The 25,455-nt window shown below is 43.4% G+C and overlaps 1 protein-coding gene across 2 annotated transcripts in view; it reads left to right on the top strand.

The window, feature by feature from the left end:
- Positions 1–25,455, top strand: part of LOC117368341 (potassium voltage-gated channel subfamily C member 1-like) — a 48,370-nt gene extending 22,915 nt beyond the window's left edge. Inside the window, exons 3-4 of one of the 2 annotated variants that reach the window (XM_033961917.1) lie at positions 4,773–4,967; positions 25,334–25,455. In XM_033961917.1, coding sequence (XP_033817808.1) covers positions 4,773–4,967; positions 25,334–25,455 — 317 coding nt within the window. The remainder of the gene's footprint in view (positions 1–4,772; positions 4,968–25,333) is intronic. The other variant, XM_033961918.1, reaches the window with a different exon arrangement.

Genomic DNA, 25,455 nt, shown 5'->3' with positions numbered 1-25,455 from the left:
GTGCGGGTGGGAGCGCGTGCGAGCGGTCGTTCGGGGTGGGGGTGCGAGCGGTCCTGCTGGGGGGGTGAATCGGGCGTCGGGCGGTAAATAGCGGTTCCTAGAAGGGGGTACATTGGCCCGCGGGGACAAACCTGTTCACCGTTTCCGCGGTCGGTGAATGGCCTTGTCCCCGTCACCGCAGCGACTGCTAGTTTTCTTCCCCGTTTTCGGCGGTGACCCGCGGCTTAAATGCGGTGGCCGCGGGTAAACCGTCACCGTGTCATTCTCTACTGTACACCCAGACATGGCACCTAAATAGTGGGGTACCTTACAGGGCACTGCTGTGAACTTCACAAAAAGGGTGCCATGTCATCTCACTACAGCTCCCTTATAGGTTACGGTGAGCCCCCCAAACCACCTCCAGAATTATCTACCACCCCAATAGCCCTTATGGCTGCAGGAGCCACTTATATGCCAGTACAAAAGGGTTTTGGGGGTGTAGAGGGGAGTGCACGTTTCAATATCAATGCAATGATTACAAGGGCTTATGGGCATGGTCCTCCTCTCCATGGGTCCCTAACCAACCCCAAGATGGCTTAAGACGCCTCTGTGCAGCACGACTAGGTTTTCCTATGCCAGGCTGCCAGGTTCTAGAGGTACAAATTTCAAGTTGTGATTAATATTTTTAGGGGGGGGGTCAGTGATCACTGGGGTAGTGTGTGGGGGTCTGTATTATATGTTTTCAGTGCTTATCTGGTGATTTAGGTGGGTTTTTGTGACTTAGACCATGTTTTAAATGGTCTAAGTCACAATGTCCATGTTCCATCGATCCTGTGCTGTATAACTTTCGGTTATATATGCAGTACGACTAAGTCTAAGCCTGCCCACGTCCCGTCCAAATCCCACCCTCGACACTCCTCCTGAAACGCCCCGTTTAGCTATGGTCGTTCAGCGGCACTGTGAAGGCCTAGGTCGTTTTTAAATACATCCAAAACCCGGTTTTATTATCAGCACTTGGACATTTTTGACTGATGATCGTCCAAGTGCTGACTTAGGCCGGTTTTTGGACATTTTTCTCTTTTGATTATGATCCCCAAAATATTTGACAGGGCTCTTCCTCCAACAGAATAAATCGTGGCCCTTGTATTTATTTATTTCAATTTGTTATATCACAATAACTCAATCCTAATACAAGGCAGTTTACATACTGAGATCAACTGTATTTTAAAAGAAAAAAAGGTTGACAATATCATGACAACGAGGTCAGAACTCTACCACAAACGGGAGGTTAGGGAAGGCATAGATTAAAATCTATAGACTTAAGATATGGAGACGCACTAGGAATACCTTCAGGCTTCTTAACCAAAGAAATGAAATCTTGCAAAGAAAGCCAGTTCAAATAGCCAAGTCTTGAGGCTAGACTTGAAGTGAATCAAAGAAGGGTCTGAGAGCAAAAAATAAATAAAAATTGGTAACTGGTTCCATAGCAAGAGAAGGCCATATCAAGGTAGGTATCCAAAACAAGAACTCTGTTCGATGGAACGGTCGATAGATTTGTATTACTAGAATGGGACGTTCTGGTTGGATGGTAAGAAAAGCCATGTGGGTAGGAGGGATAAATTCTTCACTCAACTGGCAACCAGTATCAGTCTTGTTCCTAGTCTTCAGGGACAGTATAGCAATAATAAATTTTATTATTATACCACAGTACCTCTCAGTTCTATGCGGTTTACAATAATGAAAAGCTGGCCAACACTGGCAATAGCACTAAAATTCATGATAACATCAGACAAATTTATCAAAAAGATAATAGGGCGTAATAGGGCAGAGTACGGTACAGGGGTTCAAGAAAGGATTGGACAATTTCCTGCTGGAAAAAGGGATAGAGGGGTATAGATAGAGGATTACTGCACAGGTCCTGGACCTGTTGGGCCTCCGCGTGAGAGGGCTGCTGGGCACGATGGACCTCAGGTCTGACCCAGTGGAGGCATTGCTTATGTTCTTATGTTCTTATAAGTTTTAGCATTTTTCTAAAAGTTTGGTCGCAATTAGAAGCCGCAATTAAACCACTGAACTCCATTTGCCAGCTTGGAAAGATAGAGTTCTTTTAAGAAATCTTGTAAACATGCATCCTTTTAAGGATGGGAAAGAGAAAAAAGAGCAACCACGTGTACGGAATTCATTACCTGAAAGTCTGAAACGTTTCAACATGTAAGATGGAAAGGAAAAGCAGAAGAATAGGCATATACTCATAATACCGTCTGCAGATAAGCAGAAACAGAACCATGCTGAGATTTAACGGTAAAATTCCACATGGCCTGTAAGTAGATAATGCAGTTTGAAGGCAAGATTTAACACGATGATAGCACCGACTGCAATGCCTTGACTGATAACACAAGTTTGCTTATATTAAACAGCTTTACAGCAATCAAGAGCTGAAAGGCAGAAAAATTATAATGCAGGAGAAGTGCTTTCAGCCTGCATATCATTCATATTAAAAACAAAAAGATTTTTTAATTAATCTTGCATTTAGAGAACAAAGGAATCAACCCGATTGAAGGATACATGACTGAGGGGACCTTGCATCCATCCATGGAGCCATCGTATGACGCCGTTCACAAGTGTGCTTGTCCACGGAGAATATTAACGATGCCTCTACACTCAGTTTCTAAGATTATTGTGGTATTACCAATCCAGATCCCCTTCCAAGCCAGGAATGGCACGCTGGCCTCAGGAGCTGGGTCTAGTTTGGTGTGATAATATATGTAGTGCAGAGTCCTGCAATAACCCCCAAAATAATGGAAAACGGAAATAGGGGAGAAGCAACAAAAAAGTGGAAAAAGAAACTTTAGCATCAAAGAATGACAAATGCCAAGTTTATTAAAAAAAAAAAAATAACAAATAGGCCAACAAGTCTGCATAAAGAAATCCCAGAGAAAATGAGACCTCAGAGGAAGGATTTGACAAGGTGCGACTTCCTGCCTCAAGAGACTCAACGATCTGAAAACGCCTGAACACAAGAATCTGTCATTTTGGGGATTAAATCTAAGGGCTCCTTTTACTAAGGTGCGTTAGGGCCTTAACGCATGGAATAGCGCGTGCTACATTGCCGTGCGCACTTGACCTTAACGCTACCATTGAGCTGGGGAGTTGTTAAGAACAGAGGACATGTCAAGAATATTCCCTTTGTTGTTGCCTGTCATTGGCAAATGAAAACAGATAGTATTTCTTTATCCAACGACAGGTTTGGCAATGGCAGACCTCCTGCATTTTCAAGTCCCCCTCCTCCCCATGGCTGCCCCTCCCAACCAAACCCCTCCAACTCCCCACAGGTCCCCAGGTCTACCTCAACCTCTTGTGGTCCAGCAGGGGATTGTTGGGACAGGCGTGATGCCCATATCTGCAATTAATCCTTTAGGAGAGGACACTTGCCCCTGGAAAAGTTCCCTCCTGTCCCATGACATCCAATATGGCAGCTGCAATCTTTGAGTCTAGTCAAATACAGCGATAGGCAGGAGCAAACGGGAATCACTCTTGCCTAAACAACACCCATTGGACCGCCAAGTACTGAGGTAGGCCCAGGGGGACCTACAGGGAGTAGGGGAGTCAGAAGGCGAGACTGTGGGGAGGGGGAAGGAGACCTTTGGATCATGAGGGGGCACGAGAAGGGGGGCAGAATATAGACACATAGGGGCGGAACCCAAGAAAACATAAATTCCCCAAATGACATGGGAAACAACATGAAAACAAAATGTTTTTGTCTGCCCATCTCTAATGAATAACCTAACAAATCCCACACCTCCATCCTCCTTGCATGGTTCTGGCATATCCCATCTTCTCTCTACCCACCCCAATGGCACTCAGTGCTCTGTCTGCTCATCCCAACTAACTTCTATCCAGTAGTGTGCGGTCAGGGCCTTCAGGGGATTCACCCCACCCCTTAAGGGCCCTGAGGACACTGCTCTGAATTTGACTGGTTGAGCAGGCAACAGGCAGATGCTGCTCAGCCAATAAAATTCAGATCATTACTGTCTGGGCCTTCAGGGGGTTCAGAGAATCTCCAGCCCAACAGCCCTATTTTGTTTTGGTTTTTTTGTTTCATGCAGTTTAACTGGTTGAACAGGCTGTCTACTCAATAAATCATACTGCATTAAAATTATTATAATTCTCTTTCTGGGGGCCATTGGCAAATTATTGTAATGATTAGACATCATTTTCCACTGACAGTATATTTATACATAGGGGGGAGGGGGATAGTATAAAGTTCTATTTAAAGATTAATCAATAGATAAGAATACAATATTTATATGATATTTTTGATTGAAATATTTGAGGGAACGGTGGGTGAGGAGGGAATAAATTTATGTATTTACGATGACAATAGAAAGAAATTCAAGTGATGTGTAAAAATTTTAAATGATGTAATATTGTGTACTTGACGTAAGATGAAAAAATGAATAAAGAATTTAGAAAAAGAAATCAATCATACTGCATTAAGCAAAAAGTAAACAAAAAAAGCAAGGCTGAATCCCTTGATAGCCCTCACCACACCACACTGCTCCTACCCATACTCCTCTCTTTTCTGCATGCCCCTTTTCTGTCCCAGGTACTCCCTCCCTACACAGGTGTTGATCAGTTCCTACCCTGTCTGCATGTCTTTGATATGTCCCAGCTACTCTCTGTCAATACCAGTGTCAGTCGTACATCTAAGCACCTGCATGTCACTGTGATGCATCAGAACTACAGACTTCCAACAGTTTGACTCTACACTGTCCCCCACCCTTTTGTTTAAGATTCTAAACAGAATGGGGATGCTGCGAAGGCGGCGTTGGCCAACGAGGACTGCCCGACCATAGACCAGGCTCTGTCTCCAGAGGAGAAATCCCCTGTTACCCCAGGCTCCAGAGAAAGGTACAATCGGGATCGAGCCTGTTTCCTGTTGTCCACCGGAGATTTTGCACACTCCCCTGATGGCAACATCCGCAAAGGTATTCAGGGCTGATGTACGTTTTTGCACCATCACCCTCCTCATCCTCCAACCTCCATTCCACCAGCATCACTAAAGACATCTTCAACCATTGTAGCTCTCTCTCCTACCTCCCTTCTGCCAACATCCATAAAAATGTGCCCGACACCCCAGCACTTCATCCCTCCCCTTTACATCAGAACCACTGAAAAAAAACGTCTGATCATCACAGTTCTCCATCCTATCTCTCTTCATACTAAACCAGTGAAAATTCAGAGTCTGGATCAACATCTTTTCAGCTCCCTCACTCCTGGCGTCTGGGGAAGAAAGGTCTCCATCTCTTTCTTACTCTTCACTGTTATCACTCAGGAGAACTGAGTCTATATACATCGATTTATTTAACTCAGAAATAGCGAACTCTGAGTCCATATCCCTTCTGCTCCGTGAAACTTGACACTCAGAGGATTCTGGTCTGTATTCCTTATGCTCCATGGTACCTCACAGTCAGAGGAGTCTTAGTCTATATGCCTTCAACTCCATGACATCTGATACTCAAAGAATTCTAGATATATATCCCTTTTGCTCCATGACACTTGGAACTCAGGGGAGTCTGGTGTATACCCTTTCTACTCCATGACACCAGACACTCAGGGGAATCTGGTCTAAATCCCTTCTGCTCAATAAAACCTGACATTCAGGGGAATCTGGTCTAAATCCCTTCTGCTCAATAAAACCTGACCCTTAGGGAAATCTGGTCTAAATCCCTTCTCAATAAAACCTGACCCTTGAGGGAATCTGGTCTAAATCCCTTCTGCTCAATAAAACCTGACGCTTAGGGGAATCTGGTCTAAATCCCTTCTGCTCAATAAAACCTGACCCTTGAGGGAATCTGGTCTAAATCCCTTTTGCTCAATAAAACCTGACGCTTAGGGGAATCTGGTCTAAATCCCTTTTGCTCAATAAAACCTGACCCTTAGGGGAATCTGGTCTAAATCCCTTTTACTCTATAAAACCTGACCCTTAGGGGAATCTGGTCTAAATCCCTTCTGCTCCATGACACCTGATATTCAGGGGAATCTGATCTAAATCCCTTCTGCTCAATAAAACCTGACCCTTAGGGGAATCTGGTCTAAATCCCTTTTACTCAATAAAACCTGACCCTTAGGGAAATCTGGTCTAAATCCCTTCTGCTCCATGACACCTGATATTCAGGGGAATCTGGTCTAAATCCCTTATGCTCAATAAAACCTGACCCTTAGGGGAATCTGATCTAAATCCCTTCTGCTCAATAGAAACATAGAAGATGACGGCAGATAAGGGCCATAGCCCATCAGGTCTGCCCACTCTACTGATCCACCCCCAAGTCTACTATCCTAGGGATCCCACTTCTGGCGACAGGTTCCCTTGGCTTAACCCTCTAAGGGATCCCAAATGGGCATCCCATTTGCTCTTAAATTCTTGCACACTGTTTGCATCGATCACCTGCACCAGCAGCTCGTTCCAATGATCAACCACTCTCTCGGTGAAGAAATATTTCCTGGTGTCGCCATGAAATTTCCCACCCCTGACTTTTAGCAGATGTCCTCTTGTGGCTGAGGGTCCTTTGAGAAAGAGAATCTCTTCTTCCATCTCGATACAGCCGGTAATAAAACCTGACCCTCAGGGGAACACGGTCTAAATCCCTTCTCCTCAATAAAACCTGACCCTTAGGGGAATCTGGTCTAAATCCCTTCTGCTCCATGACACCTGACATTCAGGGGAATCCGGTCTAATTCCCTTCTACTCAATAAAATCTGACACACAGGGGAATCTGGTCTAAATCCCTTTCACTCAATAAAACCTGACACTCAGGGGAATCTGGTCTAAATCTCTTCTGCTCAATAAAATCTGACCCTCAGGGGAATCTGGTCTAAATCCCTTCTACTCAATAAAATCTGACACTCAGGGGAATCTGGTCTAAATCCCTTCTGCTCAATAAAACCTGACACCCAGGGGAATGTGGTCTAATTCCCTTCTATTCAATAAAACCTGACATTCAGGGGAATCTGGTCTAAATCCCTGCTACTTTATAAAACCAGACATTCAGGGGAATCTGGTCTAAATCCGTTCTGCTCAATGAAACCTGACCATCAGGGGAATCTGGTCTAAATCCCTTCTACTCAACAAAATCCGACACACAGGGGAATCTGGTCTAAATCCCTTTCACTCAATAAAACCTGACACTCAGGGGAATCTGGTCTAAATCCCTTTTGCTCAATAAAACCTGACACAGGGGAATCTGGTCTAAATCCCTTCTGCTCAATAAAACCTGACACAGGGGAATCTGGTCTAAATCCCTTTTACTCAATAAAACCTGACACTCAGGGGAATCTGGTCTAAATCCCTTCTGCTCAATTAAACCTGACCCTCAGGGGAATCTGGTCTAAATCCGTTCTGCTCAATGAAACCTGACCATCAGGGGAATCTGGTCTAAATCCCTTCTACTCAATAAAATCTGACACTCAGGGGAATCTGGTCTAATTCCCTTCTACTCCATAAAATCTGACATTCAGGGGAATCTGGTCTAAATCCCTTTTGCTCAATAAAACCTGACACTCAGGGGAATCTGGTCTAAATCCCTTCTGCTCAATTAAACCTGACCTTTAGGGGAATCTGGTCTAAATCCCTTCTGCTCAATAAAACCTGACACTCAGGGGAATCTGGTCTAAATCCCTTCTGCTCAATAAAACCTGACACCCAGGGGAATGTGGTCTAATTCCCTTCTATTCAATAAAACCTGACAGTCAGGGGAATCTGGTCTAAATCCCTTCTACTTTATAAAACCAGACATTCAGGGGAACCTGGTTTAAATCCCTTCTGTTCAATAAAACCTGACCCTCAGGGGAACACGGTCTAAATCCCTTCTCCTCAATAAAACCTGACCCTTAGGGGAATCTGGTCTAAATCCCTTCTGCTCCATGACACCTGACATTCAGGGGAATCCGGTCTAATTCCCTTCTACTCAATAAAATCTGACACTCAGGGGAATCTGCTCTAATTCCCTTCTACTCAATAAAATCTGACACACAGGGGAATCTGGTCTAAATCCCTTTCACTCAATAAAACCTGACACTCAGAGGAATCTGGTCTAAATCCCTTCTGCTCAATAAAACCTGACCCTCAGGGGAATCTGGTCTAAATCCCTTCTACTCAATAAAATCTGACACTCAGGGGAATCTGGTCTAAATCCCTTCTACTCAATAAAACCTGACACCCAGGGGAATGTGGTCTAATTCCCTTCTATTCAATAAAACCTGACATTCAGGGGAATCTGGTCTAAATCCCTGCTACTTTATAAAACCAGACATTCAGGGGAATCTGGTCTAAATCCTTTCTGCTCAATGAAACCTGACCATCAGGGGAATCTGGTCTAAATCCCTTCTACTCAATAAAATCTGACACACAGGGGAATCTGGTCTAAATCCCTTTCACTCAATAAAACCTGACACTCAGAGGAATCTGGTCTAAATCCCTTCTGCTCAATAAAACCTGACCCTCAGGGGAATCTGGTCTAAATCCCTTCTACTCAATAAAATCTGACACTCAGGGGAATCTGGTCTAAATCCCTTCTACTCAATAAAACCTGACACCCAGGGGAATGTGGTCTAATTCCCTTCTATTCAATAAAACCTGACATTCAGGGGAATCTGGTCTAAATCCCTGCTACTTTATAAAACCAGACATTCAGGGGAATCTGGTCTAAATCCTTTCTGCTCAATGAAACCTGACCATCAGGGGAATCTGGTCTAAATCCCTTCTACTCAATAAAATCTGACACACAGGGGAATCTGGTCTAATTCCCTCTTACTCAAAAAAATCTGACACTCAGGGGAATCTGGTCTAAATCCCTTTTGCTCAATAAAACCTGACACAGGGGAATCTGGTCTAAATCCCTTCTGCTCAATAAAACCTGACACAGGGGAATCTGGTCTAAATCCCTTCTGCTCAATTAAACCTGACCCTCAGGGGAATCTGGTCTAAATCCATTCTGCTCAATGAAACCTGACCATCAGGGGAATCTGGTCTAAATCCCTTCTACTCAATAAAATCTGACACTCAGGGGAATCTGGTCTAATTCCCTTTTGCTCAATAAAACCTGACACTCAGGGGAATCTGGTCTAAATCCCTTCTGCTCAATTAAACCTCACCTTTAGGGGAATCTGGTCTAAATCCCTTCTGCTCAATTAAACCTGACCTTTAGGGGAATCTGGTCTAAATCCCTTCTGCTCAATAAAACCTGACACTCAGGGGAATCTGGTCTAAATCCCTTCTGCTCAATAAAACCTGACACCCAGGGGAATGTGGTCTAATTCCCTTCTATTCAATAAAACCTGACAGTCAGGGGAATCTGGTCTAAATCCCTTCTACTTTATAAAACCAGACATTCAGGGGAACCTGGTTTAAATCCCTTCTGTTCAATAAAACCTGACCATTAGGGGAATCTGGTCTAAATCCCTTCTACTCAATAAAATCTGACACTCAGGGAAATCTGGTCTAAATCCCTTCTGCTCCATGACACCTGACACCCAGGGGAATGTGGTCTAATTCCCTTCTATTCAATAAAACCTGACATTCAGGGGAATCTGGTTTAAATCCCTTCTGCTCAATAAAACCTGACGCTCAGTGAAATCTGGTCTAAATCCCTTTACTCAATAAAACCTGACACTCAGGGGAATCTGGTCTAAATCCCTTCTGCTCTATGTCATTTGATACTCAGGGAGTTGAGTCTGTGAGATAGAAAGGATAAAAATGCCTGTGGATGGTCTTTATCCCATCAACTGTTATACACTGCAAATTACAGACGAGCCCCATCTCTGGCCACCCTCTCCTCTCCCATTATTCAGCTGGCAGTGGGCACTTTTGCTGTCCACTGCTGCTGTTAAACCCGGATATTCAATGGTGAGCCATATCCAGCCACCTGCATTTAATAGCCATGGGTTTTTTAGGCCGCTAAAAGGTTAACTGGTTAAGCCAATATTGAATGCCAACCGGTTACGTTGTTATGGTTTATCATAATTTAAGGAATCACCTTTCCTCATTTGAAGAGAGGAAAGAAAGCAGCAGGTGAAGGAGGAAGTAACCTAAGGTGATACAAGAACTGATGGCTAGTGAACTCCCCCAGACCTGCCCAGATCCATCTAGCCGCAGAGGCCTTTTCATATAGATGCATTTTCAGTAGAGTTTGACGTTTTCGAGTAGGATTGTTTGAGACGAACTGCAGTTGGAAGGGAATCTCAGAGCGAAGATGGATTCCAGAAAAAAGGCTCGACTTCTGATAGCTGTTAAGATAGGACTGCTTATTTATGCGGTGAGACTTATGTGCTAAACCTATCCGGTCAGATGTTGAATAACAACACTTAACAGGATAAGTCTCCCAATTTAACCGGTTATGTGGTAGGCAGTAACCGAATTTTCTGCAAAAACAACAACTAAATATTCATAGTTAGGCACCAATACATCATTTAACTGGTCAGTGGCCGTTTCTGGCCAGGCAGTGCCTGGTAGATCAACCATTGACTACTGCAATGGTCCCCCTCTTCTGGGAACCATAACAACCACCATTCCCCCCCCCCCACCCCCTTACTGGCTGCTACCAATTGTAATGACATGAGATAACCATAATTTATTTAATGAGGAAACTCTCTGGAAAGAGCTCAGCTTAGGAAGCCACTGCTGTCCCTCTGTGGCAGCTGAGGGCTCAAATGTCCTTTTCACAACCTTAAACTTTCTTTTAGTTCAGCGTTGAAGTGGGAGCCTTCAGTATAACAAGGCTGTGTAAGTTAGGGGTACCAGTCCCTATGTTTGAACGCAAAGATCCCATGTCATATGAAATCAGCACCCCAGGTCCTCGGATGAATCAGGGTGGAGTAGCAGTCAGAAATTCAGCCCTCCTTGAACAGCACTGAAAATAGTGACTAGATGCACACAGAGGGGGCCGAGAAGCCTTGCTTCTCTGGTAGGTACCTCTATGCATACAAGTAAATGGCAGTTTGCTTATTATTTTTTATTAAAATAACTTGGTACACCGCCTGTACCAAATGCAAGATCTAAGTGGTTTACACATTAAGGGCCCGATATTGAACCACGGTTGGCAGCGATCATAGATATTCAATGTCGACGTCACCGGCATTGATTATTCGGGGCAAAGGTCAACTGCTTGCACTTAGGTGGACAAGCCAATTTTCATCAACTGGCTGATAAAACAGCCTTTATGGCCGCATGCCTTAACTGGCCAGCCGATGAAAATCGGCGGTGACCATCTCTGTTGTGCGACACAGACGGTCACCAAGTTGACCGGCGAGCCTGACTTTCAGCGGGAGAAAGCTGGCTACCTCCAGCTGAATATCGGTGGGTAAGAACATAAAACAAATTGAGAAACAAGAAAGGAATTCCATTTTCAAAAGGAAAGACCCATACATTCATTAAAAAAAATAAATCTTAAAACAGCTTAAGCAACCAGCGTGCTGAGCGCCAAGTCTCCCCCGACTCAATTTCCCAATTACATGGGGCTAAAAGCTAAAGAAATAATTGGTCTTTAACAGTGTTTTAAATTGGGGAAAAGATCGCTCAGAGAATTCCATAGGGCAGAAGCCAGGAAACAGAAAGCTGCCAACCTTGGCGCTAACTGGGTTAGTGCACACTAAATGTTATTATTTTCCTATAGGGTTTAATTTTTAGCGTGCACTGATGTGGTTGAATTCCCCCCTAAGTGTGTCTGTCTTGGGCTGGGAAGGCACAAGAAAGGAGTCGTGAGGAGGAGATGTCAATAATTCAGCCACGGGTGTGCAGTTCAAAGTTCACTTTGTGGACAGTAGGACTGCGAGGACTCAAAGACTCGACACTGACAGTGTTTCGGCATCTATGCCTTTGTCAAGAGTCTCAATGGCTGGTAGTTCTATCACATAAATAGAGCATTCAATACAGGTCAAATTTAGAAGCGAGCAGGAAAACATCTGGTGCTACTATTCATAAAGTGAACTTTGAACTGCACACCCCTGGCTGAATTATTGACATCTCCTCCTCACGGCTCCTTTCTTGTGCCTTGATTTTCTCGTCGTTGAGGCCTCCTTTGGCTCCCTTTTTCGGGCTGGGAAGGACCATTCTGTTAGAATCTAGGGAATGCAGAGAACAAGAAGGAGTGTAAGGAACAGTTGAGGATGAGAGATAGGAAGAGGTCCCAGAATTAAAAACCTTAGGTGTAATAATGAGAATTTTAATTTTGATCCCATATTGATTGGGAAACCAATGAAGGTGCAGCAAGAGAGGGCTGACATGATCATGCTTACGTGAACTACAGAAGGAATAGACTCCTCTGTTTTGACTGAAGGTGTCTAATCTGCAACTGAGGGAGACCGGAATAGATAGAATTACACACAGTAGTCCCTAGAGATAAGGAAGGCATGAACAGCGGTATGGAAAGAGTCAAAGGCCAAGAAATTCCTAAGAGCTCAAAGAGAGCACAGAACCATGAATCCAGAATTAATCATGTTCAAGATGTCTTGTGTGAAAGATAGATTGCTATCAAACCAAACTCCCAAGGTGTTTGGCAGAAAATCCTGTCCTCGGTGAAGCATCAATGAGATTACAGTGCCTTTGCGTGAGATATTAACCTACTCTGTGAACAAGGGCACAGTGAGTGTCATCACATAGATGTCACCTTTGCATGTCAATCTTTTTCACTCAAGTGATAAATTTAGCACAATGAAAAGATCTATATAGAGACAAATATATACAGTATGTATACAGGCAGTCCTCAGGTTAAGAATGAGTTACGTTTTTAAAGCTGTTCTTAAGTCAGATTTGTATGTAACTCAGAACTTGCAGATGTTAAGATTCTGCTCCCAGCTGACAAAAGGGCCAACTGTCTCCACCAGAGTTTCCTCTAAGGTAAAGCAGGCACAACCACACACTGTTCTTAATGTGACCTTGTGTCATTGCTGAATCTGCAACAGGAGAAGTGGAGGAGTCTATACCACCGGAAATTCTGCTCTGAAATCAAATGAAGCCGCAACCACGTTCTTAAGTACAAGTTGTACTTAAGTCGGGTGTCTGTAACTCGGGGACTGCCTGTATATATAACATCAATGTTCGTGTTATCCTGGTCTGGCATTCCAGACCTCTAGCACTGGACCCTAGCCACTTTTTATACACGCGCACACACATACACCAATCACTGGACTCCAGTCACTCCTTACACACCCCTCTAGTGCACAGCTCCAGTATACGAATTCCCTCTTTGCCCTGCCCATGTAAACTTTTATGAGGGCTCTGGGAGGGGTGTTTAGTGACCTCGTAGTTCCTGAAAGGGTGTGATTTTTCTGGTATGCCAGAAGCTAGGAATGGTTGAGGCACTGCATTTTCTAATGAACGAGAAAAGCTTTCAGTCATCTACATGAGAACATGTTTTCTTTTATTTCCATCCATCAACCATGCACCATTGTCATTGCTCCCTGGGCTCTGCAGCTGCCTTTGCCTGCACTCCATCTCCTCAGAACAGCGGCGACTGGTTCAAACAGGACTTTGCCCTCCTGCATGACCTCAATTGCAATGCTGCTTCTTGGATACAGCAGTAGGATTCATGATGTCATAGGGGTGAGTAGCCTGGATGGGGGGCACACCCTGCTCCCACCCTCATTGAACTTGTAGCTAGAATGCTTTGCTTTCCCCACTCCCACCCCCACCCCATCCTCACCCCATCACAAGGCAGCGTGCGAGCTCCAGTCTTCCTCTCAAGGGCTTCTCCTGTCACAGTGTGGGTTTCAGGTGCTTCACATCACAAGGTCAAGCCAGCTTTTAGGGTTACCCTATGGCTCCAGAAAAAAGAGGACAGATTGAGACATCTGGATTTTATTCCCATTTCATTTTTCTGGAGCCATAAGGTAACCCTAAGTTTGCTAGCTAGGTGCTATGAGTCCACTCATAGGAGCCAACTTTTCAAAATGATTGGGGGAGCTAACCCAATGGAAATTACTTCTCCCTGGACACAGTCAAGGAGTTTGTTCAATATTGGGGGTGTTGAAGCACCCATAAAGCTGGCTCCTATGAGTCCACTGTCCACACCAAGCTAACAGAAAGAGCAATATTAATTTTTGTACTGCTTAACCCTAACTGGGACTGGACGTGGCAGGAGGAGATGAAGGCTTACAATGTCATGGGTAGGAAACTGTGGAGCCAATGCTCTGTATGGGGATTTTGGAGCCACCAAAAATCATATTTCCAAAAAACAAAAGTACCATACATTTTCTCTTTTCCTTGCTAAACTATACTCTGAAATGGGGTCTGACGATTAAATGCCCATGACATTATCCGAAGGCGACCAACACGTTGCTCTTGTTGCATATGACATCAGTCAGTGACTCACTTATTGTTCATTCAGCCCATGACATCATCAAATGGTGCCTGATAGTTATTGCTCTTTCTGTCCAAGTCATTACCAGATTTTGCTCTCTGGCCATGACATCATCAGAGGGTGACTCACTCAGTGCTCTTCCTGCCCATGACATCATCAGATGGTGACTGATGGGTTACCATGAACAAGGAAGAAAGCATCTCAGGGTTTATTAAACTGAATTCTCCCAGTCCCAACTCCATTCCCTCCCCTTTATGCATCATGTTTTTTCATCATCCTCCCACATAATGCACTGCTGGGCTTGTCTTAGACAAACTGGAATATCAGGGCCACAGATACTGAGGGACACTTATGGATTTGACCTATATCAGGAGGTGGTCCTACACACAGGAGCTGGCTGCGTGTGTGCTGCTTTCGGCTCAGTCCCTTTGATCCATGTGTTTTCTGTATGCATGTACACACGTATGGGTGTATATGTAGAGAGTCATTTAACAGAGCAAAACTGCATTTCTGTGGCTGTATTTTTGTCACCGGGGAGACGATATTCTTCCAATGACACAGACAGAAACCCTGTCTCTGTTAACCATGCACTCAGCAACAGCATTGCAGCCCGTCTGCTGTTATGAGTCAGCACTGCAGCATCCAGAGGTCAGTCCTGTGCCGGCTCAGACCCAGCGGTCCTGCAGTGATACCCTCCGATGGTCACATTCTGCAGCTATTGAAACAAAGGCAAAACTGCTCGCCTTTGGGTATATACATACCTCCAAACTGCCTCCTCTTAATATGCATCCTTTCATCATGGGTGGGGTGAGGGGAAGGGGCAACAGGAGCCCTAACTGGTCTCTACTCCATCTGTGTCCGTAAGATGTCATTCTTTGTCTTTTATGTACTGTTGATGTCTTTTTTCATCTGTTGATGGGCTGACAGAGGGGTCAGTGCTTACTTACAACGAGAAAACAAGACTCTACTCCACACTTCAAGTAGTCACTCAAGAAATGTGCTTTCTTAGGCCTCATGGCTCCTTCCTGGCCTTTTGCAAATATATCCTATCTGTGTGTCTCATTCACCAGTCGAATCAGGCAGCCTTCACTAGAAACTAAGCCAGGGTTCACAGCTAGTAATTGAAATAAATATCTCTCTTCTTAGAGGACTAATCTTTCGCCCTGTCACAGGGTCACAGAAGACAGGCCTCAGATGCAGGCACCAATATACACTGGTCAGTTAGACTCTGAAATACCCCCCTCATTGGTTCTAGCTTACAAAAGTGCCTAAAATTCAATGACTCTCAATTTTCACAAACCCCATGATTCGATCCACAAGCACCACACCTTTGCTCCTTCAAGCCTTCCCACTCCCACCGTGCTCCAGGAAGCCAGCACCCATCCCCATGGAGGCCTAGAGAAATGGAAGTTTTTTCAAGACTTGTCTCTCTTTTGCTTGTTTACTCTAAGTTGTTAATTGTACTTCCATCTGTGAAGCAAATATTGACTGGAAAAGTCATGGTGAATGCAGTCACAGTTTCTATGGGGATCTGAACCAAAGGGTTAGCGTTCTCACCTGCTAAAGCCTCGTTGTGAGCACAGAGTCACCTTCAAAAGGCCCAGCCACAGTAAAGTGACAGCCCGAAGGCTCCAACACTCTCCCATGTAGGTACAGGCACTGGAGATGGTAACACAGTTTCATATATACCGTTCACACCTTTGAAAGGTTTCTCAACAGCAGTATATCAACCATTAAATAAACTTGATTGGTAGCTCAAGGCAAATTTTGTCTAGGTATAAAAGGTTCTTCCCTGCCCCCAGAGAGAGCTTTTGAACTAGTTTGAAGAGAGGATGGTGATGTGCTGATCCTCCAAAGTGACATATTTTAGTTCCATATCTGCTAACGTCTTTTATTCCTCTTGAAAATGTCTGTGAAAAAGCCTACGTAAGCAAGCTCCTGATGCAGAAGTTTCGTAAGACATAAAGGCCTGTTATAGCTGATGAAAACCATAGGTTGCTAGTTTGATTATCCAATGCCAGGAAGTGCTTCTAAAGTGAGACCTCTCTTCCACCCTGGACCACCCCAGTCCTTTTCAGTGTCCCTGCTCAGTGAGATACATCCCCTGCTTTCTGATACAGGGGATGTATCAGAACATGGAATGGCAATGCAGAGAACTGCCAATGAGGTAGTTCATATTTCTCCAACGTTGGCATTAGCAATAAAGCTACAAAGATAAGTGTTGCTGTTCTTCTTCAACCATTAGTGTTTACTAACTAGTGGTGTTTGAATCATTTTGATGAATTGATTTTAGTTTTTGATACAACAATAAAACCTTTTAGATTGATAAATAGTAAAATTTGAACCCTAAGTTAGATAATAATAAAATAAAATGGATAAATGAAAGGATAGGAAAGAGGTTTTATAGTAAATGATTATATCATGTACCCCCAGGATGAAGACTTGAAATAACATCTTTGTTATAAGAGGTTCCTTTACTGAGAACAGAGCATCTATATGATACTTCAACCTCCTAATTTATTTCTCATGTGGGTGAGTTTGTTGATAAAGTGGGGCACCATATGAATGGTATCAAATATAGTGGGAGCAAAAATGATATATTAAGTTTCAAATAAAATTCTGACACCAATGTGCATTGAATTTCCAAAAATACTGTATAAATGATCTGCAATACCTCCTTGTTTTTTGATTGATGACAATTGATTGTGGGTAGGATATCGTATGAGGTGATCCGTGTTCGTTTTCTGATTGAGGTAGACACAAGCATCTTTACAGACATACAGGCCTCAGAATGACCCTCGCTGTTCTTGTAGGTGGGAAAAGATAAAAATAAAGAGTACCAGTTCCAGGAAAGAGCTGAGACTAAACAGAGGCTCTTCAGCACAGCAACACCATCCATCTATCCATCTTCAGTGTCCTTTGGTCAATACTAAAACATGACATAGGGGTCCTTCTAACTGAGTTTGGTCAAAGCATGGAACAAGGGGTGGAGGGTTTGGGGCAGAGAGGTGAAAAGTATTTCCAAATGAATCTGCATTCACCATGCAAGAGATGGTCAATATTTGAGTTCTATTAATATCCACCATTTCCACCATCTTGTAGGGTCCATCCAGCGTCCCCATAGTGTTGCTAAGGCGTGAGCAAGGTACGTATATTTAATTCATGAAATGTACAGATGTTTATATGTGCACAGTGTAAATAATTGTACTTGAATATTGATAAAATGGTAGCAGGGATGAGCAACAGTGGGATGATTGAATCTCTCCCTTCTTCTCTGAATATGGCTGCCCTAACTCTGCTTCCCCTGAGAGGGTACATATAGCTGGTAGATTTCTATCCAATCAAGGGATTTAGTATAGAAATGTTTGAGCTTTCGGGTTTCAACACCTTCAACCGTTTGTTTAGCCACTTCAATCTTTGGCTTAACATCTTAAAAAGGTTGATCATAAACCTCTAGCTCAATTTTCTTCACTTTATTTATGCCTTATTATCTGTTTCCTCACAGCTATGATAAACCCCTGATGATGGTGTCAGTCCAGCACTAAATCCAAGCAATGTCCCACCCCCCATGAAAAATGGGCATCCCTCTTTGCCCATTCTTCATAGACTAGCAATATGCGGGAACAGGAGGACCATGAGCTCATCTTATCCTAATCAATTACCTAGAACCCTGGCCATAGCACACGATTTCAACTTTTACTAAGAAAATAAAGATTATGGGAGATAGGGGCCAGCAGAGGTAATTGTCCTGTGTGGTTTGGCAGGACCATGTAACATAAACTCTAATATTAATGCTCACAAATAAGAGCAGCTTTGGAAACTAGGCAGAGCAAACATTTCCTGGAAGTGAACAGAAAACCAAGATTTCATTAAGGAAAAGAAAAACAAATCCTGGAGATTAAGGAAGCACTTCCTGAAGATTAAAGGAAATAGTTCCTGAAAGGACACACTTCCTCAAGATTGGACGGCAACTTCAGCATTTGGAACCTAGGACAATACCAGACTTTACAGTCTATGGCCCAGAAATATCAAAGAAGAGACAAGTTAATCTAATCATGTATTTTTTAATGAGTACAACTTATGGGCAGACTGGCTGGACCATTCAGGTCTTTATTTGCCATCATTTACCGGTACTATGTTACTATATAAGATTAAAGGAAGTGGTTCCTGGAGGCGAAAGGAAGCAGTTCTTGGGGATTAAATGAAACAATTCTAAGAGATTAAAATAAATACTTCCTGGAGAAGAAAGGAAATAGTTCCTGAAGATTAAAGGAAGCAGTTCCTGGAGGTTAAACAAAACAGTCCCTGGAAGCAGTTTCTGAAGATTAAAGGAAACAATTCTCAGAGATGAAAGGAAGCAGCTCCTGGAGACTAAAAGAAGCAGTTGTTGAGGATCAAAGGAAACCATTTTTAGAGATTAATGGAAGCAGATCCTGAGGAGGAAAGGAAACAGTTATTGGAGATTAATGAAAGCAGTCTTTGGTGCGAAAAAGAAGACCTTCCTAGTGGAAAAACTGGAGAAGATACCTGGCATTTCCAGTTGAGGAAGTGAGGAGGAAAAAGAGGCACCTACATGGGAGGCAGAAGCGAGGAAAGAAAAAAATGTCCTGGAGAGGAACTGAGCAAGACAGGAATCATGACCTGGGGGAAGAAGTGTAGAGAAAAGGGGAGAAACTGAGGTGGGGGAAAGGATTATTTCCTGGAGGAAGGGAGCCTCTCCTAGGAAGGAACAGAAGAGAAAAGGAAATACTCTATGTTTTTGAGGAACTGGTCTGGAGTGTTAGCTAAGAGAACTAAGAAAGAATAAGGCTTAGAGGCCATATTGGTTCAGGCAAGGGCTCGACGCGTTCAGATTTTACCAGCTCAGTATGGGAGCATTTGTACTGAAAGAGAGAGCAAATGTATTAATTTAAAAATGTATAACTCACAGCATCCAACAATTCTGTGCAGGGTACAATAAACATACAGCTAAGTCATAAGATACAATATACAAGGGGCGTTCAATAATTTATTCTACCTAAGTATGAAAGAAAGTAGCAATCGTGTTGAAACAAGTCTGTGCATGCTATGACATGTCTCAAGGTTACTCGTGCACAGTTGCGGCTCAGTGCGAGTCTAACATTCCAAGAGACAGGATGTCAGGAGAGTCCTCGTGCGAATCAAGTAAGAAACAGATGGATTTGGAGCTTCTTTCAGTGATAACATTTCTCACATAAGAAGGGAAAAAGGCAAAAGAGATCCATGAACTCAGGACTTCAGTTTATGGTGAGTCTTCCCTATTCTACAAAATAAAATTTTGGAGCACGCAGTTTAAGAGGGATAGAGAGTCCATTGAAGATGACCCTCACACTGGATGGCCTGTGGAAGCAACTTCCACAGAAAAGTACAAGAAAGTCGAGGATTTAATTTTGTCACACAGTCGAATTAAAGTTTCCCGAATAGCTGAAGAAATGGGCTTCTCAGCAGGTACAGTGGAAAATAATTCATGAAAAGTTGGGCATGTCCAAGGTTAGTGCAAGATGAATTCCAAGAATGCTGACGCCAGTGCTGTCAGGAGAACTTGGAGATGCTCCGTGAGGACCAAGTGAATTTTTTTCATCGTTTGGTGACTGGAGATAAGACTTGGGTCTATCACAGAGATCCTGAGTCCAAAATGGAGTCAATGCAGTGGAAGCGCAAGTCATCCCCCACCCCAAAAAAATTCAAGACAGAAAAATCTGCAGGCAAAGTCACAGCAACTGTCTTCTGGGATGATGAAGGACTTTTGCTTCTGGAGTTCATGTCACAAAAGACAATCATAACCGGGGAGAGCTATGCCCAACACAATGAGTCAATCAAGGAGAAAAGATTAGGAAATCTCACAGCAGGCATGCTGTTTCTTCATGACAATCACAGGCTGCCATCCGAGAATGTGGGTTTCAGCAGCTGAACCATCCACCCTATAGCCCTGACCTGACTCCCTCGGATTATTTCCTGTTCCGAGTTTTGAAGAAATCTCTCCGTGGTCAGTGGTTTTCAAGTGATGAAGACATCAAGGAAGCTGTGACGTCCTGGTTTGAAGGTCAAGCAGAAGAATTCTTTTCATAGGGGTTAACGTCATTGCAGGAAAAGTGGATGAAGTGTATGGAGCTGTTCTTTTCTTTCCTACTGAGGAAGATAAATTATTGAACACCCCTCATAAAACAAACAGAAGACAACAGGAAAGTTATCTCACAAAAACAGAAATGACACCAGGCTTCTCTGTACACTGTATACTTCATAATAGCCCAACTCAAAAGAACATCAAAGGGTTTCACTTCTGCTCTCTAAGCAAGAAGGGGTTTCACTTCTCCTCTCTAAGCAAGAAGGGTAACATTGAAACAAGGTTTAAGTGTGCTACCATGAATTTGGGTCACCTTCTCCCATGCAAATAGAGGGAGTGAGTGGCTGCAGTGAGAAGTCTGGAAGGAGTGAATGGCTTTGTTTGGGTCCATGCAGTCTCCATTGGTCCCCCACTTGTTTGGCACTCAGTGTATCCACCTGGGAAAAAGAGATGTTACTGGATGGGATTACCCTCCTCTTCTCCCCAAGAAAAATTGAAAAAAAAAACCTGATTGTGAACAAGGCTGGTTAATAAATTAAGCTATAACTATAAACAGATTTGATTGAACTATTTAGATAGGATTATTTTTTTACTTATGAATTTAAGTCTCATCATATTAGTTCAGTTGCTGTAAACAATTTCCAACAGTCCTGATATTTACCTTCCTAAACCACCAGTGCTTGTGCACTTAAACTAATAAAGTTAATTTGCAACCCAGATTTTCAGAACCTGTAACCTTTTTAATCTTTTCAACTCTTTCAGTTTTGTTTTCCAAGGTAGTGGCTTTCTTGGGCAGGTGGCCCAAGGCTCTGAGGACCACTGTCCTCCCAAGAGCTATCCTCCTCTGCTGGTCACAGCTAGGGAGCCATCTCTCGTCTTGCTGGGTCTTCAAGAAGAGCCTCTTGGGGGTTCAGAATTACCAGCCCTTAACAGAGCTCTGCAACCACCACTAGAGGGCTGCCTCTGTTCTTCCAGGCCCTAGGTACCAATAGTGCCTCCACAGGCACTTCTGCCCTGAACCACTCCCAATAGCCACTTGCCCTGATGCTCTTCCTTCTGTCAAGTGATGCTCCCAAAAACTGCTCTTCCTTCTTCAGGAGAGCCTCTGAGAGTCCACACCTGCTGGGGTCTGGAATCCCCAACACTTATAAGAGCCCTGAAACCATCAGTAACAGGGTTTCCCCTCTGGAAGGTAATCTCCCATTTCAGTCCAAACCATCAGAGATAGCTCAGCTAGAAAACATATTCACCCACAGTGACCTCAGATCTAAGTCCCTCTCCCCTAAAGTCGTGGGGAGCAGATTTCCACTTATTCTGATCCAGATTCCTCCATTTAATATGTACACATTCATTGTTCCAAAAGGTCTTTTTTCCTCCCTTAAATGAATTCCACTAAGATATGTAAAATTCCTTCCATCTGTCTGTTTGTCTCTCAGTGAATAATTTACATAAGGTACCTCCCATTTCCCTCTTTGTTATCTCAGCCATGTTACCTTTACAAAATTGGGAAGTAGCCTAATGGTTAGGGAGCAGACTGAGATCTTGGGGAACAAAGGAACATAAGAGCTGCTATACTGGGACAGTCCAGAGGTCCAAGCAAAAAATTGACCCTTGATACTCCACAGAACCAGAAGGCAACCGAAAACAAAAACACAGTGGAGAAGATGATGTCCAAGATGCAAGCTTTATTGAAAATACAGTCAATTAATCCACGTGACGAGATACCTAGGACCCAAATGGGTTCATCAAGTCCAGTATCCTGTTTCCAACAGTGGCCAACCCAGGTCCCAAGTACCAGGCAGAAACCCAAAGCTTTGTGATGTCATAATGCCTCATTTCACCAATACCTAAGAGCCAACCTCATCAGTGATGTCACAATGGCTCGATTGACCTACTTGGTTCACATAAGAACATAAGAGATGGGACAGACCAAAGGACCATCAAGCCCAGTATCCTGTTTCCAACAGTGGTCAACCCAGGTCCCAAGTACCTAACTAGATCCCAAGGAATAAACAGATTTTGTGCTGGGCTCAATTACCACTGCAGCTCCCTGTGACCAACTAGAGGTGGGGATGGGGGTTCATTTGGAAGGAATGAGTGGCTGCAGATAGAGGTTTTGGTTGAAACGAAACTGCTACTAAAACTGTCTGAATACTTTTGGACGGACCAAAACTGCAGTTGAAACTTACCACTTGGTTTTGGTCAAAGATGAAACCAAACCTGAAAACGTAAAGTTTGGCTGTGGAATATGAACCAATGAGGCCCGCTGGGGATTGTCAGAGCTTGTAGTCGGAAGCCCACTGCTCATAGGAGATTATTACCCTCCAGTCCCAGGAACTGCAAGTACAGGCTGAGAACTGGGAGAGCCATTTGAACAAAGACTTCTCAACAAATCTGGCACGTTTAGGTTCCCAAGTCAATGTAGATGTCGTTAATCTTGTTAGGCAGGAACTTTATGAGAACATATGAAAAAAAAATCATGATTCACTGTTCACAAGTAACAAAACAAAAAAAAAAAATAGCACTGAGATGTTTTTCATTTGTATTTAGTCAAAGGAGAAGCATGATATAGATTCATGCAGACACTATACCAGCCTGCTGAGCAATCCAGAATTAAAAAGCACATTGATATTACTGAATGTGAGGACTTATATGCTTTGAAAAATGACAATGAAGAGCAATGCATATCTCACATCATTTTCTAATATATAAATGTCATTTAATTGTAGTATCATTTCCCTAGTAACACTATAAGCTGATCAGTACTTGTGCTTGAAAACCAAATTCTCAGGTTCCTTTCTCATAGAGTCTAGCTTCTTCATGCCACAAGTAGTGTGATGAAAACGCTGCCTCTTCATCACGCCCAACAGAGCCTGGAAATTCTTTGGAATTCCCCAGTATCCAAGCCAGAATATATATACTAATTTCAATAGTGAAAACCATAGTTTACCTCCAAGCAAAATATCTTCCACACACATGGACCTCGGTTAATGAAAACTGAAACTAAAAGCCACAGGGCTTTTGCAGTGGCTGACTTTACGCCATATTTAGAATGGACAGCTGACGTCAAAACTCCACTGAGAGGCTAATTCCTAAGGAACTTATCATCACAAAAGAATGCAAAGAGTAGCTTTCTTGCTCACCCAGAATAGCTTACAATCTCTTGTGGTCTAGTTGTGTAGTCAAGCCAAGGGTGATCCCCCATTGCTCTTGCCTATATCAGCTCTATTCTCAAAATGGCTGCCATGACTTCTTGCTGCAGTTTCACAAGATTACCACTAGATGTCATGGCAGCCATTTTGAGAGCAGAATTATATGGGGATCACTCCTGCCCTGACTATATTCCTAGACTTCCAGGGATTGTAAGATAGGCCCAAGGGGGGCCCCTACAGGTGGGCAGGGGGAAAAGCAATTCCTGTTCAGAGGGGACGGGAAGATGAGAGACAAACAGAACAAAGCACGCATTTTTGGCTTCCATTGAAAATACATGGTCAATTTCCCCCAAAACTGAAACCATGGCTGTTGCCTTTGGCTGAAACCAACATCGGACAGAAAATGGATTTTGGGCCAGTTTCAGCATCGTAACCAAAACTGAAACAAACTTAAGCAGCCTCTAGTCTGAAAGGAGTGAGTGGCCACAGTGAGACATATGGAAGAAGTGAATGACTGAAGTGCTGCCAATTAGATCAGGCCTGTGGTCAAGTACTAGTACAATGCTGTTAGAACCTAGCTATGGGCACCCACAGAGGACACCTATGCCCTCCCTCGTCTCTTCCCCTATGTCTTGTCTACATATGTCTCTATATGCTTTTGCTTAATGGTTCTTCTCATATTTGCCAAAGCAACATCAAGCAAAGTGTATCACCTCTGAGCAGAAGCAGTAAGGGACAGAATCTATAAACCAGCCCTGGCATAATAGAGGATAGTGTGGGGGAAGAGGTAGAGACATGGCGATGAATTCTTTACCTGTCTCTTGTAAATTAAAGTTGCTGGTGCTCCATTTACTATCAAAATGATCGTAGCTCCAGAGTTCCCATACAGTCAGAATTTCGAGGCAGTGAACAAAGACCCAGATTAATCCTTTATATCCAACCACAAGCCAAACTGTGACTTAAAATGAGGGAATTCATTAAAATTGTGGTTACATAGAGAGGAAGGAGTTGGAGGGGGGCAGTTTTGAATCCCTTCTGCTTTCTAGAATATGTTCTCCTATTCGGAGGCACTGCATGAATCTCACTCCCAGTGTCCCAGGGGACACTCAATGAAATTACATGGAAATATTTTTTTCACTCAGAGAATAGTTAAGCGGTTAATGTAGCTGGTTTAAAAAAAGATCTGGATAAGTTCTTGGAGGAAAAGTTCTTAGTCTACTATTGAGACAGACATGGGTGAAACTACTGCTTGCCCTGGGATCGGTAGCATTGAATATTGCTACTCTTTGGGGCTTCCACATGGAATGTTGCTACTATTTGGATTTCTGCCAAGTACTTGTGACCTGGATTGGCCACTGTTAGAAACAGGAAACTGGGCTGGATGGACCCGTATGGCTATTCTTATGTTCTTATCCTCCCTTATCTAGTGATAATGAAAATATGGGATGCAAAGGGATAGTGGGAATGATGACGGATGGAGAAGACAGTACATATGAGGAGAAAAGAAGGTACAGACTGGGAAAGGGAATTTGGATAACTAAATTTAGAGCATTTGAGGTTTTAAGCTCTGGTCCTTGCTGTGTCTCTGAGCTGTCACCATTGTACTCCTGATTTTACAATACTTCCCTCACCTCACAGTAAAGGCTGTAATCCATAATTCTCATGATTTTGTTTCTTGTCCCTCCCTTCCTCCTCCTCTTCCTTTATTGCGTGTGTGTGTGTCTGTGTTTTTTGTTTCTTTCATTTATGCCATCATGGATGTGAAGGACATGAAAAATCCCGGAGCCTAAACAGAATAGCAGCGCCCAGAGCGTCTCCTCTCACCACCCCGTTCGAGTCCCCATGTGGAGAGAGATCCCCACGCTCAGCCATCCCTGCCATCCTATAG

This window comes from Geotrypetes seraphini, chromosome 10 (assembly GCF_902459505.1).
Source record: "Geotrypetes seraphini chromosome 10, aGeoSer1.1, whole genome shotgun sequence".
Classification (NCBI taxonomy): Eukaryota; Metazoa; Chordata; class Amphibia; order Gymnophiona; family Dermophiidae; genus Geotrypetes; species Geotrypetes seraphini.
Note: the sequence above shows the minus strand (reverse complement) of the source record. Positions and strands in the feature narration are given on the sequence as shown.